We start from the raw sequence: 17,129 nt of genomic DNA on the forward strand, positions 1-17,129 counted from the left end.
TAATTATTCATTTAAAATATTAATTTTTTATGCGACTTTTAAAAATAAATTTTGGAAACATTTGGATCTTAGAAATATTCTCCGGATTTTTTAGAATGATATAATGTCTTAAAAATATCTTATAATATTAAATAATGTCTAAAAATATTCTTATAATACTTAATAATAATTAATTAAAATATTTAACGTTTTAACCGTAGCTAATATATCTATATACATATTATGAGTACTTATAATCGGCCACCTTATTATCGCAAAAATGTTCGATTTGTAATAGGAACACATGACGATGGTGGAGGTCGTTGAATAAAAGGCGCGAAAATATTACTTAAGCTGATAACGCTAGATGGCGCCAGGAGTGGTAAAAAAACTTTTTTTTTTAATAATTTAGTACTTGTCCTTACGCTAGATGGCGCAGGTTGGGCAGCCAGTATAGAGGGTAAGTCTTCAAAATTCTAATCGACAGATTTTTATGTACGTACTTAAATATAATATCCATAAAATATTTTTATATAAATATATCACAATAATCATTGTTATTTTATATAAAATATAATAATCGAAAATATATTAAAAATTAATATATAGACAAGTTTATCCTACTTGTGGCTTTACCTGGCTGTGAAATTGTTTATCTTATCGTATACTTAAAATTTTGTTATGATTCCACTTTGATCTACATTTTTTTGTTTCATTATATTAAGTTCGATTTTATTTTTTTTCCCCTGAACGCTATGAGAAATTCCATAAAATAGATAAATAGAAAAACCTACAAGTATATATAAATAATATTAGAAAAGCATATAATATTTTTTAATATACATGTGCATTTTTTTTTTTTTTTTTATTCATGCAGCTTACCAAATAACATCCACACAACAAATCTAATCCATGTAAACATGTCTAGTTGTAACATCAAATAAAGATTTATAAAAATGCTACAGCATGGTATCAATGGAACAAATGGAACCTGAGTAAAAAAAAAATTTGTTATTAAAATAATACATTAATAATTTACAATAATATACTGTGTTATTTACTTTGAAAGAGAGTTCAACTTGTTGAACTGGTTGTCTGCCAATAGATGCTACATTTAATATTAATATAAATACAAGTATTATTATTATTACAAATACTATTACATTGCCGTTTGTTATATCAAGTTCAACGTGATTTAATATAAGAATAAGTATAAATACAACAAGACCTAAAACAGAAGATTTCAATTAAAATCATTAAAATATTGTTAAAATATTTATAACAAATTTTTTAGAATACTTACTAAAACTAGCTACACTACATTTTGAAACTATGCTGGAAATATGCGATGGATCCTTATGATTATTTAAATTAAATGTTTGCTTGAATATATTTATTGCTGTAAATTCATAACCATTCATTGTCACTTCAGGCATAACATCATTTTCTTTTTGATATCTACGATTTAAAGATTAGTTTAATAGAAAGTATTTTATTTAACATTATAAAGTTGTTTCTTTTTTTTATATCATAGAACAAGCCATAACCAACCTTAATATTAATACTGATATTGCTACTACTGTATATGCCAATAGTGTTCCAATAGACATCATATCGATTAATTGATGGAGATTAAAAAGAAGAGTCATAATTCCTGGCATAATACAAAGTAATTTATACAATAATTATATGCGCATCTCAAACAATTATATTTTATATATTTTTACTAACCAGCAAGTAGTCCGGAAAGTATTGTACCCAAAATTGGTGTCATGGTTTTAGAATGTACTTTAGAAAGCCACATAAATATGATTCCATCACTCGCCATAGCATACAATACACGTGGCAAGGGAAACATAGCACCTAATAAACTCGTACATAAAGCAAAAACAGCTCCAATATTGACAATCCATTGGATGACTGGCCATCCAATTTGTTGAAAAACATAAGGGAATGGAGCATCAGCATTCTAATTTCACATGATCATAAATGTTACAATTAACGAATAAAAAATTGCAAAGTATATTGCAGGTAAATCACCTAACTTACACATAAGTTTGTTTGCAGTCATTGTAAAACATTATACCTGATTGTAATATGGCCACATCATGGTCAATACTGTAGAAATACTAAAATATGCTGCCAAAATAATAATAAGAGACAAAACAATGGCTAAGGGTATATCACGTTGTGGTTTCTTTGCCTCTTCACCGGTTGTTGCAACAGCATCAAAACCCACAAAACCATAAAAACATTTTGCTGCACCTGCCATTACTCCGCTTATTCCAAACGGCATAAAACCACCACTACCAGCATTCGTTACGTTTTTAGGAATATCTTCTGTCGAAATGGACCAATTTTTTGGATCGGCTAAAAATTCATACGATGAATAAGACATCAAGATTTAAATATGATTTCATAACAAGTTCGTTTACCTTTAATAGAACCTGCTACTATAACGATAATGATCGTAAGAAGATTGATGACAGTGAATATATTATTTAAAAAAGAAGATTCTTTAACTCCTATGCTAAGTAAAAAAACGAGTAACATGACCATGCCGAATGCAAAAAAATCAGGATACTCTGACAAGAAAGAAATGTTTATTGGCATAATTGATTGCAAAGTTTTCCCCATAATGTTTCCTATTAAAGCATCAATATAATTACTAAGGCCTCGAGCAACACTTGCTGTACCTAAATAGAAAAGAATAATTACCCAGTCAAAAGAATGATTACAATGAAAGATTATAATTAAGATCAAAACAATGAACATACCGATAACATACTCCAATATTAAATTCCATCCTATAACAAATGCTATAAATTCACCAACTGTTACATAACTATAAACATAAGCTGATCCTGCTTTTGGTACTCTTGATGCAAATTCTGCATAACACATTCCTATAGAATGCAAATTTGTGATAAATCAATTATTAAAATCATAGCAATGTCTAATATCAAAATATTACCAGCAAAAGCAGAAGCAATAGCAGCAATGAGAAATGAGATACAAACGGCTGGTCCGGCCGTTTCTTTTGCAACACTTCCGGCAAGAACGTAAACGCCTAAACCAAGGGTCGCGCCGACTCCAAGGGCAGTCAAATCAAAGATATTGAGCACCCTTGCCAATTCGCCCTTGCCCTCTTGATCATCATCAACACGTTTTCTTGACAATGTTCTCCACAGGCGACCCGCCGCCATAACGATTGATCTTTTCTTCTTTTTTTATAACTGTACAAACTTTATAAACTTATTTATATAATAATTCATACTTTGCATCATGGCAATATTAATAATAGAATAATCAACATATCCACGTAATCAAGAAGAAAATTTTATTTTCTAAACAAAGCACTAATAAGTGATTGCGTACAATCGTCATTAAATTCAAGGATCTCTTGCATTAGATAAAGTGATCTTTCAAGGTCAACGATCTATCGGCCTTTACTACCTACATCGATGATTTCACTATAATCTTATTTCTTTTTTATTTTTATTCGACCGATCGATTAAACTAAATCGCGTTAACATAATTAGTAAATACAATTGTTGATGTTATATTATTTATTAAAATAAAAAATGAATGAGTTATTTACCGATTAAAATAAATTGTTAGGAATCTATTTAAACGAGGCACGTACGTAATACGTAATGTTCACGTGGAGTTAGTCACCTATTTAGCATTAAAGAAACTTCCCCGTTAAATAGTCCAAGGAAAAACAGTTTTCATCCTTGTACAAACATATTAAACTATTTCAGAAGTATTCGATGTTAGGTCTCTTAACTACATTTGCGCAACTGATCTCTTTACATTTAGTTCGCACGATCATTCTTCAAACGTATTCAACTCAAAGGAACATTACAATAAAAATGACATTTACACGTTATATAATAGTTAAAGTGAATTTAGCAAAAACAAGTTCTTTCTAGTTCGCATAACGTAATTCTAATTACAGGAAACTCATATTTTAAATGCTTCTGTTTTTCTTATTAACATTTCATGCACGATAAATACGAAATAAAATGAAAACAAAACAAAACAAAAAAAAAAGAAAAGTATAATCGAAAGAATATTATAGTTGTATAATATAATAATAATGAAAGATAATATTTTATTCGATTGAAACAAATGTGGCGTAGAAACGAATTAATCATAAATAAGGTCAACAAATTAAGAGTCTCTATTTGTACTTTCACTGAATTCACTCATTAATAATTAATTGAACGAACGTAAAAAAAATTTATTCCTTATTATTAATTGATATGTATAAAATATTTAGAGAAGATAAGAATTATTATGATAAAAATTATGTCTCTCTCGTTATATATACTGTTTCTTTTAACAAAATTTCAGCTCAAATAACGTTTGGAAAAGGAATGACCTCGAGGAAAGAGAATGTATGTATGTTGAATGTACATTCATTGAATTCGTCGTATGAACACTTGATTTTGTGATTATTATTGTCGGATAAATGAGAGATATAACTAAATATTAATAATAATTGAATTTATAATTTCTTTGTTTGCTTTTCTTTTTCTTTTATTTTTTTTCTTTTTTTTTTTTTTTTTTTTTTTTTTTTTTTGTATAGCAATAAAATTTTCGCCATACGCGAAATAATCCATAAGAGATTATGAATATGAGATATGTCAATGGAAATAAGATGTATCAACAATAAAGAGATAATTCTTATCTCGGGTAAAAGAGAAAGGTGCCGATGTTAGAATGAATATTTAATATATTCAGTTTCGAATGTTTCGATATATTCTCGAAAATTATATCTTGGAAAATAAAAATTTTTTACGATAGAGAAATATATTTCTTTAGCTTCAATAACAAATGTAAGTGGAGAATGTGATTAATGTAAGAGAGATCGAGAAATAACTTTCTCTTTCTATCATATATTAATATCCTTATAATATCATAAAATAATACATTTCTATTGTTCTTTTATAGGTCCTATATCTATATAGAAAAAAAAAAAATTAAACGATTGTATTAACGATAGTAATAAAAATGTTAATTTGATGCTTTAATTTATTGAAAATGTTAACACTTGTAATATTATCGCGTCGATCATATGTCTACGCGTCACGATAATTATGATTTATGTGTTATGACTTTTATTCACAAGAGCTATTTTTTATACTCATATTGCTACAAATTTTTCAAAGACTAATATATAAATATTAACATCAATGCATACATAAAGATATATGCATAATAATATGCAAATTAATAAAAAAATATATACATATATATAATTATAAAAATTTCAATTAAATACAACATAAACATAACATTTTGAATTAAATACATTAAATTTTAATATAAATAATGAATCAATGAAATAATATATTAAATTATATGAAATAAAAATATAATTTAATAGATATAATCACTCACCTAATTTTGAAAATGCCCTTTAGACAGAGAAACAATGTAGTCAGACAATATTTCATATGTAGATAAATTTAATTAATATAGGATCGCGCACACGTAGCTGGCATATAATAAAATCGCGAGACTAGGTCAATCACGCTCGAACCGGTCACACCAGAGGACGACTGTGAACTAATAAGTACAGTAATATTACGACTCTCTCTCTCTCCCACCTGTCTAGATGCTAATAAACTTGAATTGCCTCCCACCGTGATTGAGAAGAAGGACGTTTGTATTCAAACGAGAACTATTTGAAAATCTGCGAATATATAAGACATTTCAAGCCATCGAGCTTATCATTTTTATATAAAAATATCTTTTTATTTTTTATTTATCGTATAAATTCATTATTCCTCAGAAAACAAAAAAGATAACATTATTTATTTATTTATTATTAAATACTTACAAAAATGATGGAATGTGATATTAATCTAATCAAGTAAAATTTATATACATGAATATAAATTGATAATTAATAATTAAATTTTCAGACGTGACATTATTTATAATATCAATTTATTTATCGGTAAATTTTTGATATGTTGTTTGATTTGTTGCACAGCCTGGACATGTATGCAATGATTCATGGATAAAAATTTCACAGTCTATACAGAAAACTCTTGAACATTTTTCACAAACATAGATCTAAAAAAATATATATATATATTACATAAAAAAAATAATAAACTTTTCAATGAATGATTTTGTTAATACCTTTTTATCTTTTTGTGATAATGTTTTTTGGCATCCATAGCATATTGTAAATTCGCCCTCATAATCTAATTCTTTAAAAGGTGCAACTGGAAATAAATAATGGTATGATCTTGCCAAATGTGGAGCAGAAACAAGAGTGAGCCCACATGCCCTACACTCTACTGGAAGTTCACAATGTTTACTAAGACATTGTGGACAAAGGAAACCTGTACTTGTTAATTTTACAGATCCGTCCGAGTTTTCTGCATGACTGTAATCAATTATATAAAAGCAATAACAATTATATAATATCAATTTTTTAATCTTATAATAATTATATGTACATATATATACATACCACATGCATACTGCTATTGAAGTATCAGTACCAGAAGAATGCAATGCATGATGTGGAAAACCCATTTTTACGAGTGCTGCATCTAATCTAGTAGCAGCAGGTGGTGGATCTATGTGTGCATTTAATTGTTCTTTAAAATGTTTATCATCTAAAACAACGCCATGTTCTCCACCAGTTACAGTAGCAACTTTCTTACAAATATATAATTCAGCAGCTAAACCTATTACACTACACCTTATACCATCTGATTTCATAGCCTGAAATCAAATTAATTATTGTTGCATTGAAATATATGACTTTTGATTAATAAGTCAGTAAATTCATTTACTTGTATAGTTTCAGTAATATCTCCAGGATCACAGGTAGTAAGAGATCCAGTTATTATTATTATTTCTTTACTAGCATGCGATGGCAATAGTTTAAGAGATTTTATAGCTAACTCCAAAGAATTTTGTAAAGATGGTTCACCAGCCAATGATGTTTGTTGTAAAGCTTTTATTTCCTATAAAAATCATAGAAAATATAATGACCGTTGTTATACTTTAGAATGTTGATATATATACATATACATATATATACATATATACTGACCTTAATATGTTTCTTTGAATTTCCAGCTAAATCACTAATTTTTTCAGCTCTTTTATTTTTAGTAACAATTAAACCAATTTGACTTATAGGATTTTGATAAAAGAATTCATCCACAAAGTCCTCTAAAAGCTTACAATTATTTTATAAATTGATTATCATTATGATATATAAACTTATTTAATATTTATATATAGAATACCTTTAAAGAACATAGCAGACGTGTTGGTTTCAAATCTTGATTTGACATTGCTTCAGAAGTATCAAGAATAATGTATAAATGTCTCATCATTCCTAATCTGGCGCCAGCTTTTCTTTCCAATTGCCTTTTTCTTTTAGCATTGTGTATAATATCGGCAACAGATGCTTCAACAAGACCATCATCATCTTCTTTAATTGCCTCCCTATATAAGAAGATATATTAAATTCATAATATTGTGTCATATAGTATTTTTATATGGTTAACTTTGTCTCTCCAAATTTCATAAAAACATATATACCAAGTTTTTTCATAACCAGTTTCCCATCTGTACTCCTTTTCTTCTTCTTCATCAGCCATTTCTTATTTATAAAATAAACTTTGTATATAATTATAAATAAGCACTATTTAAAGAAAATAAAGAGCAAAAAAAGATAGAACTATAGCCAGTAAATCGAAATCCACCTATGTACTAAGCTATATTAGAAAAGGACGAAAATATTACGGTACAGATGATACTCTCTCTGTCTGACAAAGGACTTTAATCATTATGCGCATGCGCGATAATTCTCCCAAAAGAAAGCGGGGATATTATCTCACGTGCTAAAACATGCTATTTGGAGGTTAAAGAATTCAGAAATTTATTAATTTAATATATTCTTAGAAATTTATGACAATTTTTCTATTTTATTATTAATATATATTATAGGATTTTTTTTTATAAAGATGGGTAAATTATGTTATTTATGTAATCGAAAAGCCTCAAACACAGAAAATATTTCATTACATAGGTAAAAGTATAAGAAATATTTATATTATTTAATAAATTTCTTAAAATCATCAATAATGTATAATCAATTTTAGTTTTCCAAAGCATTTAACTGTACGTCAGAAGTGGTTAAATGTTTGTGGATTAAATTTAAATGACGATGTATCACATTCTTATATCTGTTCTGTTCACTTTGCTGAAACAGATATCAATAAATGTAATGCTTTTGGAAGAAGTAAATCTGTAATTAAACCTGGAGCAGTCCCTTCCATGTTTATAACAAATCCTCTTGTCATAGGAGAAGTTGATAAGTTGTCATCAAAAGCATCCGCAAATGATTGTAATGATAGATGTAAAAATATTTTGTCAGATACTGAAAATACAGTTGAAGGTAAATCCAAAAATATTTAATATTTGAAATGTTCTTGTTAGAAATAGTAGTAATTCATTGATTTATTTACATTAATTTTCTTTTATTTCAGTCTCTGATAAAAATTGTAAATCCACATTTATAAAACATAAATCTAAAGATGATAATACCAATGATACAGGTAAATTCCATAAAGTGAATAAAATGATTGAATTTATTTAAGAATTGAAATTAGTAGTTTACTAACTATACTTTTTTTTTTTAGTTGCTTTAATTAACCATTATTTTTATTATCATAGCTCTAGATCATAATAGCTACAATATTTCCAAAAAAAACGAATATTCTTTGAACCGCGTTATATATCTGAAATTACGACGGCAGATGTTGCATCTCCAAGAAGGGCTGAGAGAGTCATCAAATTAATAAAAGCAACTGATCAACAAAAATTGAAACGTATTAAAAATTTACAAGATCAAACAAGGAAGCTTAAAAAACGCGTTACCTTTTTACAAGGTATAGTATCTCGTTTGAAGAACAAAAAAATGATATCTGAAGAAAGTGGAGACACTTTTATGGTAAAGTACATATAAATATGAACTATTATTAGTTTTTTAAAACAATCGTACATAACTTAAAAGGTTTTAAATAAGAAATTTAATATATTTTTTGTCGATCTTAAACAAATGTTTTTCGATGAGTGCATTTTATTGTTTTATTTATATGTGTATTGTACTTTTGTATCTAATTGATCGTATGATTCACTTTTATATTTAACCGCCTGCGCAGAATACTTTGCGCACAACGGAAAAAGTAACTTTTTCTATCTTACTTCATTGGTAACCCTACCACTTATGGGGACTGGCAATATATTCCTATTACATATGTATATGATCGGAATCGACTTGGCATTAATTAACATAGCTCTATCTCTTTCCATCCGGAATATCAGCAGGTCCGATTGTAAAAGGCGGTAAATTCAAAGTCAGTAAAAATCTTTGAAATGTGATCATTTTTCTAGTCTATTAATTACTGTGATTGACATTATACCATATCATAAATGTAAGATACAAAAGAAATATTGTATTTATTGATAAAAATATATAAATATTGATAACAGAAAAGGTAATAAAGTCGGAAAATGTAAGATCAGGTTCCCGCCAAAATAATTGTCGTCGTTGGCCTGGCGGTTAGCGGGCGCCATGGCGCCACCGTCGGAAGACGCGATCACTGTTTTCATTCCGTCTCGTGCTGGTTAGGGGTATTTTCTGGATCGTGAAAATCCGATTTTTCTACGGTTTATCGGCCGTAAGTCGTCATCATTGGTTCGAGAGATGATCGTTAAGAATAATCGTTCAGGTGTCTCAAGTGCGTTCGGAAAGTATTCTTGGAAAAACAGGAAGTGAATCTAGGAGGGAAGAGCATTAGCGAGGAGAGCCATCTTGACGAGCATCGGCTCTCTTCGCTCGTGGTAGAGACAGAAGAAGAGGAAAGGAGTCGCGTGTGGCGGCAGCAATGACATCTTTCCGAAATAATCGCGATATCACGACGCGCTTGAATTATTTGCGTTAACGGTAGTCGCTTCGCGTAAGGCCAAAGCCATTTTAGCCGGGTGATCCGCGTGCGTTAACGCGAAAACGAAGGAGGAAGGGAGAGATAGAAAGAAAGAAAGAAAGAGAGAGAGAGAGAGAGAGAGAGAGAAAGGGAAAGAGAGAGAGAGAGAGAGAGAGAGAAAAGAGAGAGAAAGTGTATGTCTCTGTGTGTATATGTATATCTACATTGAGAGAGAGAGAGAGAGAGAGAGAGAGAGAGAGAGATCGTGAGTGAGTAGTGGGTAATAGAGAGAGAGAGAAAGAAAGAGAGTGAGAAAAGACGATAGAATATGTACGTCGAAAGTCGTACGTTGGTAACTCCACGCGACTGGCCGCGTTTACAATGAATACGTGCCTGTGTCCCTCTTCAAATTTCATCATTTATGCGGGAATTTGTTTCATTTAAAATCAAACTAATTCGCGTACGGTATATTTGATTTTTCTCGCACTTCTTCTCCGACAGATCGGACTGGCTGACGTGGAGGATTTATATCAGAGTATAAAACGGGCGATCATATAAAACATAGGAGCGGCTCTGGCGGTCTATCGAATTGAAAGAAAATGTTCGCAGTTCGATCTTCACCGGCGCCGTTTCGTACAAATTATTTTTAGTAACCCGCGAATCTTTGAATGTTTTTTTTTCTTTTTTTGCCGTTCTTTTTTCTTTTCTTTATTTTATTAATTATTCGGTTATTATTATTTGTAGAAAGAAAAGATATACATATATATATACACACACACATACACATACACACACACACACACATATATATGTATAAATGGTCAGTGAAAGGAATAGAATTTCTTTCGAAATATTTTCCAACCTCTTTTATATTTTCGCGCTCGATTTATAGCTTTTCGTATATCTCGTCTATATCGTTATATATATTTCTTTAAAACTATAATCTATGTTTTGTATTTATTTTTATTACATATATAGTTTCCTTTATTTTTTATTTTTTTGATCATTTTATATATAGTAAGATCATGTAGTTTTGTCAGACAAGTATGCGGATGGTTGTGGAACATATATAAGCTTTTCCTTATTATAATATCTTTTTTCTTTTGATATTATTAACCTAGATAATAAAACAAAGTATTCTTTAATTTGTAGCAAACTGTATTTGCTGACAACGCAAATCCAAGCGTAATTTTGAACAAGATGGAAGCGGATGATGGCCCGTCGGCTATCAATACTAATCCTAATAGTATAAAAGGTAATCTATTTATATCTTTATATTGTACTTATATCAATTAATCCATTGAGAATAAAGTTACTTGAAAATTATATTTTTATATATATTTGTTTATCATATTAATGCTTCATAAATATAAATGTAAATATAATCTATATTATATTAGCTGCACAAGAAGAAATGGGACGTTTAGATATTTTGGTCTGTGGCCAATGTCATTCTGTTTTTCATTTTATCGAAGAATTTCAAGAGCACCGTACTAAGGAAGGAGCTTGTTCACAAATATCACATTTTCGTGAAAATACTAATGTTAGTATATCAGAAAATAATCAGAACTTTCTTATAGATTGTTTGAGATAAAATGAAAGATTTAATAATTACTTTCAAATATCTATAGAATGAACAAAAAGCACAAGTTTGGGCCTTTCTTTTATGGAAAGATACACAAATTCAACAAGAAGGTTCGGATAGGGATTCAACCAATTCTTGGAAACTTTATCAAAAATGGTGTAAGATGGATACACATATTAGAGATTCATGGATCACAGCAGGAAAAACCATTCAAACATTCACTAAAATTAGTAATGCAAAAATGCAAGAAGTTCCAAGACAAACAAATTCTAATGTGGAAGGTATTTGTTCTACAAGATCATTTTTATGTAAGTATTATTGCTTTACAATGTTAAACTAAAAAAATTTTATTGTCTATATAGGAACAAAACCATTAGTAGTACGTAAGGTCATAAGAAATGGACAACCAGAGGAAGCATCTGATACGAAAAAAGATGCTAAATCTTCCGAAGTAAAATCACAAAAAGGTTTAGAATCTATGGACAGTGAAGTTGAAAAGAAAGAGAAGCCAAAACTGAAACCATCTGTTAAACCGAAGGTAATATTATTAATTAATATGGATGTGGTATATATAAGTATTACATATTTTTATTATTGTTCTTCTTTGTCTTAGGGTAAATCTACAAAAGCAACAGGAGATGAGGATAGAGACTCGAGTACTGAAGAATACATCGTGGAGAAAATTTTAGCTAAACGATTCAATCCAAAGAAGAGATGTTCAGAATATTTACTCAAATGGGAAGGTTATTCACAGTGAGTTCATTGTCCAATTTTTGATATTAAAATTGGTGACGTATTTGTTTTTTTCTTCTTTTCTTTTTTTTGTTTTTTATAAACATTTTTTATAAAAAAAAATATACATAAATTTTTAGTGAAAGCAATACATGGGAACCTGCAGAAAGTGTTGCAACTTGCAAGTACTTATTAGAAGAATTTGAAAGAAATTTGGCAAAACAAAAGGAACTGAAAGCGGCACAACAACAAGCAAGTACTAAATTGTCAGGAAAAGTCGCAGCACAAAAAGCAGTAATAAAATCAGCAGACGCTAGTAAACCAGGTCCGAGCAACGTGGTTCAAGCGGGGTATGTAAATTAATGTATATCAATATATTACATAAGTATTTTATACAATACATTGTTTTATTCTCTTTATAATACGTAGACGTCCTATGCGTTCAAGTAAATCTAAAGCAATGGACCAAGTAAAGCAATGGTGTGGTTCAATGAAAGATGAGGAGAGTGACAGTATGTTCCGTATACATTCATTATATCCCAGTGTCATATTCTAATAATATTGCAACAATGTCTTCCAAATTTCAGTATTAGGGAAGAGGAGGATAGATTATTCTGATAGTGACTCCGAAGAAGCTGGCAGTAGCGCTGCAAAAAGGGCAAAGGCTGACACAGGTAGCGACGAGGATTGGACCGGAGAATCAGAAGAGGAAAAGCTGATGGGACGTAGTGATGTAATACAACGTGCATTTAACCGTGCAAACGCGCAATCTAATGGTTCGAACAGGACTGTTTCTACTACTGATCTTGCAACTTCATTGGGACTGCAGTCACCAGAAGGTGCAAAGTCAAGTCAACCTCCAGTATTAGTCGCCAATGCTAAAGGCGTTGTTAAAGTTGATCCTAAACAAATGCCAAATTTAACATCTGGTGTTTATGTTATGTCTCGAAAGGATGGCATTATAAAATTAGATTCATCTCCGAGTGGAAAACTTGCTGTCAAGGGTTCGCCCACAACACAAGGTGTTTTAATGGTACAAAATCGAGATAATACTAATGTTGTAAGAAAACAAGTTATTTCTGCGACGCAATCAAACTCAATTACTCCCGTGAAAGTAGTTTCCAAAATGGATGGAAGTCAAGTAGTAACACAAATGAAAGTAGTTTCTAAGCCAGTTGCATCTAAGACAGGAGGTATACAAAAATCAGAACCTATAAAAATACAGCCAAAACCAGATCCATCACAATTACAACAAATACATGTGGTGACTGCAGTACCAGCTCCAATAACGTTACAACCAAGAATAAGTACAGGTATACGACCTAGTCCTGTTGCAGTAACGCGTGGTGCGGATGGTCGTCCTCTGTTACCTAGACCAACACTACGTGCAGCTACCCCAACTAGTGTCCTCGGCATTGGATCACCCATTCGTACTCCTGTTAGAGCACCAGCTCCTAGACAACTACAAGGCCAACAAACACGACAAGTGCTACAGAAACGTACAACGGTTGTAAATACTCAAGCTAGTTCACCTAGTACTGCAACGGTGACTCCTGTTAGACCGAAATTTACGGTACTTAGTTCGCAGGGAAAACAAGTTATAAAATCTGGAAGCCCTGCGCAAAGCAAGCAATCACCTAAATCATCATTGGGTAAACCACAGTCTTTATTGTCGCCACAACAAAAGTTGTTAATGGCAAAGAGAAAAGCACAGGAGGCAGCAGGTTTGATTAAGCCAGGTGGACGTGGCATATTAGCTGGCAATCGTGCGTCGGCTGGACGTGGTAAGGCTAAAGCTGTCGAATCACCAACAGTTATTGCTCCAGGTAACAAACCTAAAGAAAGTAAATTAGCAGAAGGGGATGGACTTCATATGGAATTTCACGAAGTGGGTTCCGAGGAAAGCAGTAGCGAAGGGGAACCAGAACTTCCTCCACCCGAGGCAGAAACGATTACAACTGCCGAACCTGATAGTCCACCGCGACCATTCACTCTGTGTCCGTTAACCGGACGTATAATCGGACCTGATGGCGAGCCAGTTGAACAGCCTGCCGAAGCTGAAAACGAACCAACTCCTTCGACAACTTTACCAAATGTTAAAACCGTTACAACTTCATCGGAAAGCACAGATACCGTTGCAACTACCACTACTGCTGAATTAGTGTTACCTTCTCTTGATTCCCTTGCAGAAGGTGGTGGTATTATGAGAGTAGAAATGAGTCCAGGAGGAACAACAGGTACTATTGTCCAGACTAGCGAACCAGCACAAATTCATTTACCAAACGAAGCAGTGTCTGCTCCAGATCTTCCTTGTTTAGATGATACAACAACAAATACAGTAACAGCACCAACCACAACTATATCAACATCTTTAACAGAAACACCCGTAAGTGAATCTACCAACACGACACAAGGAGTAACAACAGCTACAGTAACATCAACTACAACTATATCAGTTGCATCTACTGATGTAAATAAACCAGATGAAAAAATGCCAGAAGACAGAAAAGTAACGGAAGACACATCTAATTTAGTAACAATAACAGGAGAAGATGGTGTGGTATATCAAGTCACTGGACAAGCAGATGATGGTCAAACCTTATTAGTAACGCGAGGAGCGGACGGTGAACAACAATGTGTATATGTCACCACCGAACAGCAAGGGGATGAAGGATCCGTTTTAACACTGGACCATGCTGTTGCCGAAGCAGTCGCACAATTAATACCAGATCAAGTCAATCTTACGTCACAGTTCTATGTAAAAGAAGGTGATGCAGAGCCTACTGAAAACCCAATGGTAATGTCCATAATGGACAATACAAATGCTACGGATGTTACCGGAAGTCAAGAAGATAGTGACGGACAAGCACAAGTCGTGGCCCAAGTTGTACAGGCAGAAGAACCTACACCAGGTAATAGAGAAAATATATCTCGTTCTTTCTTGACAATCCTTTTTATTATCGCTTATATATTTTATATATTTTTTATTATTAGGTGGAACTAGAAGAGTAGTATTGCTTTTGCCAGATGGAAATTTAATGATGACTGAAGTCGACGAAGAACAGTATGCTGCGCTTGAACTCGACAAATGAAGATTTGTAACGTTTAGACACACGTGAAGAGAAAAATGACAAACCCTGTGTCGGATTAAATATTTACATGAATCTTCTATGTTAAGGGTGACCATGGGTTGTATATATGTAAGAACGATTACTTCGTACAATTACAATGGACAAAACATTAATATTTTCCAGCTAAACAAGTATGGTGCAAGTAATAGCTGGTAAAATTGTAAAAATTCAGTACCACACATATTGAAGTTTAGACTTTATATTAACCCAAAATATTTTAGAAATTCATCTCCTAACTTCGAACAATCCTCTGGAATTTTAATTCTTATGATTCATTTCCATTATACAAATAGTAATAATAATACAAAGATAGTAATATCAGAATTTCGATATCATCAGTATACAGCTTTTGAAGTAAGTTGTACTTGTAGGATAGTGAGGTATAATCTGGGGTTTTATATTTTCCAAACAAGGCTTTAGTCAAACTGTTATCTCTCTCTCTCTCTCTCTCCTCTCTCTCTCTCTCTCTCTCTGTCTCTCTCTCTCCCCCCCTCTCTCTCTTTCTGCATACAAAGTCCAGATGTATACATTTAGGGTGTCGTATAAAAGAGCATAATTCGATGTATTATATTTCAAACACATTGGTGCTCATTTTTTTTATGTATTGCGAAATTGGTGTTTTTACCAAACAATTATACTTGAAGCTTGAACCTAGTTTGACTTTATTGATTCTTTCGTTAAGCATAAAAATATAAAGTTCATGAAATGATTTTTTTTTTTTTAATTATTATTATTTAAGCTATAAAGCTTTCATTACATTATGTATCTTTAAATATATTTTATTTCGTATCATATACATTTCTAACACTCCAGACGTGTTGTGCTTCATGGACTATGTATGCTTATTTATATCATAAATAAGTGCACTCTCATAAGCAACATCTATAATTTCTGAAACTCTACAAGGATTTAAAAATACAAAGTTGTTTAATGGAACTTTAACAGAGTTTTATTATTAAGCCTATTCCTTTTTTGAGTTATAGAGAGCATTATTTGCTTACATTAGTAAATAGTATAACACTTAGATCAATAATCATGAAGTACTTTAGAAATTATACATATGTATTTGAATGAAAATGATTCTGTAGAAAATCTCAATAGTGGCCATGTCTTCAGAATTATTTTTTATTTTTACAAATTTCTTGTTATCTCTTTTACATACATACATATATACACACACAGACACATATATATAATCATATATTATATATGCGTGTATATTATTTAAAAATTGAAAATTAAAACAAGAGAAGGAAATAAGAATTTTATTATATAAACAAATATATGCATGCAATCATATGCATATATGATTATTATGAAAATGGAAACAATATTATTATATTTATATGTGATTATGTAGCTTTGTATGGATATGGCATAACGAAAAAAACAATGTCAAAATTTTATTGGTATTATCTCACAAACGTTAAACTAGATTCAAGTTTAATTATGTAGGCATATCCTCTTATTTATAAAAAAAAAAAGAAAGAAAAATAATGAAATACCATTTACTTTTCATTACATAAAAAAAGAATATGTATTCTGGTTCACAACCCAGAATTAAAAAATATAAAATCCTAGGATTTTACTTGCATAACACATTTGTACATACACGTTCATTTCTGATCCTTTATATGAAGATTGTTTCGAATAAACAATACTAACAACTAATTCTTTTGCAAATGTTTAGTACTCCTACTCTCCTATATAAGAATATATAGAAGAAAA

General features: G+C 30.9%; 4 protein-coding genes across 14 annotated transcripts; 2 read left to right on the forward strand and 2 right to left on the reverse strand.

Moving 5' to 3' along the window:
• Positions 1-32: 32 nt before the first annotated feature.
• Positions 33-5,535, reverse strand: LOC127072347 (cationic amino acid transporter 3). 3 transcript variants are annotated; one of them, XM_051012721.1, is made up of 12 exons: positions 5,389-5,535; positions 2,954-3,224; positions 2,757-2,885; positions 2,415-2,675; positions 2,066-2,349; positions 1,711-1,948; positions 1,531-1,633; positions 1,283-1,437; positions 1,041-1,207; positions 862-970; positions 616-769; positions 33-455 (listed from the first exon to the last, which is right to left on the reverse strand). In XM_051012721.1, exons 2-11 carry the CDS (start codon positions 3,183-3,185, stop codon positions 648-650), a joined length of 1,800 nt encoding a protein of 599 aa, XP_050868678.1. In that variant the 5' UTR covers positions 3,186-3,224; positions 5,389-5,535; the 3' UTR covers positions 33-455; positions 616-647. The 3 variants fall into 3 exon arrangements, with proteins under 3 accessions (XP_050868678.1, XP_050868676.1, XP_050868679.1); XM_051012719.1 differs by lacking the exon at positions 33-455 and having other exon boundaries at positions 468-769; XM_051012722.1 differs by lacking the exons at positions 33-455; positions 5,389-5,535 and adding an exon at positions 3,581-5,189 and having other exon boundaries at positions 468-769.
• Positions 5,403-7,712, reverse strand: LOC127072362 (general transcription factor IIH subunit 2). 3 transcript variants are annotated; one of them, XR_007785352.1, is made up of 8 exons: positions 7,564-7,712; positions 7,266-7,467; positions 7,067-7,195; positions 6,804-6,977; positions 6,476-6,732; positions 6,139-6,388; positions 5,831-6,069; positions 5,403-5,556 (listed from the first exon to the last, which is right to left on the reverse strand). XR_007785352.1 is itself a non-coding variant. In XM_051012766.1 (7 exons), exons 1-7 carry the CDS (start codon positions 7,620-7,622, stop codon positions 5,941-5,943), a joined length of 1,200 nt encoding a protein of 399 aa, XP_050868723.1. In that variant the 5' UTR covers positions 7,623-7,712; the 3' UTR covers positions 5,403-5,940. The 3 variants fall into 3 exon arrangements, 1 of the variants encoding a protein (XP_050868723.1); XR_007785351.1 differs by having other exon boundaries at positions 5,403-5,683; XM_051012766.1 differs by having other exon boundaries at positions 5,403-6,069.
• A 166-nt stretch (positions 7,713-7,878) lies between these two features.
• On the forward strand, positions 7,879-10,044 carry LOC127072373 (uncharacterized). 2 transcript variants are annotated; one of them, XM_051012784.1, is made up of 5 exons: positions 7,879-8,053; positions 8,127-8,422; positions 8,514-8,582; positions 8,667-8,977; positions 9,189-10,044. In XM_051012784.1, exons 1-4 carry the CDS (start codon positions 7,989-7,991, stop codon positions 8,711-8,713), a joined length of 477 nt encoding a protein of 158 aa, XP_050868741.1. In that variant the 5' UTR covers positions 7,879-7,988; the 3' UTR covers positions 8,714-8,977; positions 9,189-10,044. The 2 variants fall into 2 exon arrangements, with proteins under 2 accessions (XP_050868741.1, XP_050868740.1); XM_051012783.1 differs by having other exon boundaries at positions 8,701-8,977.
• On the forward strand, positions 9,601-17,072 carry LOC127072331 (uncharacterized). 6 transcript variants are annotated; one of them, XM_051012671.1, is made up of 10 exons: positions 9,601-9,707; positions 11,106-11,208; positions 11,354-11,496; positions 11,585-11,819; positions 11,901-12,076; positions 12,152-12,291; positions 12,411-12,620; positions 12,700-12,782; positions 12,858-15,182; positions 15,265-17,072. In XM_051012671.1, the coding sequence occupies exons 2-10, from the start codon at positions 11,154-11,156 to the stop codon at positions 15,360-15,362; spliced, it is 3,465 nt and encodes a 1,154-aa protein (XP_050868628.1). In that variant the 5' UTR covers positions 9,601-9,707; positions 11,106-11,153; the 3' UTR covers positions 15,363-17,072. The 6 variants fall into 6 exon arrangements, with proteins under 6 accessions (XP_050868628.1, XP_050868630.1, XP_050868627.1 ...); XM_051012673.1 differs by having other exon boundaries at positions 9,664-10,020; XM_051012670.1 differs by having other exon boundaries at positions 9,664-9,986.
• The last annotated feature ends 57 nt before the right edge of the window (positions 17,073-17,129 follow it).

Source organism: Vespula vulgaris, chromosome 25, assembly GCF_905475345.1.
Source record: "Vespula vulgaris chromosome 25, iyVesVulg1.1, whole genome shotgun sequence".
Taxonomy (NCBI): Eukaryota; Metazoa; Arthropoda; class Insecta; order Hymenoptera; family Vespidae; genus Vespula; species Vespula vulgaris.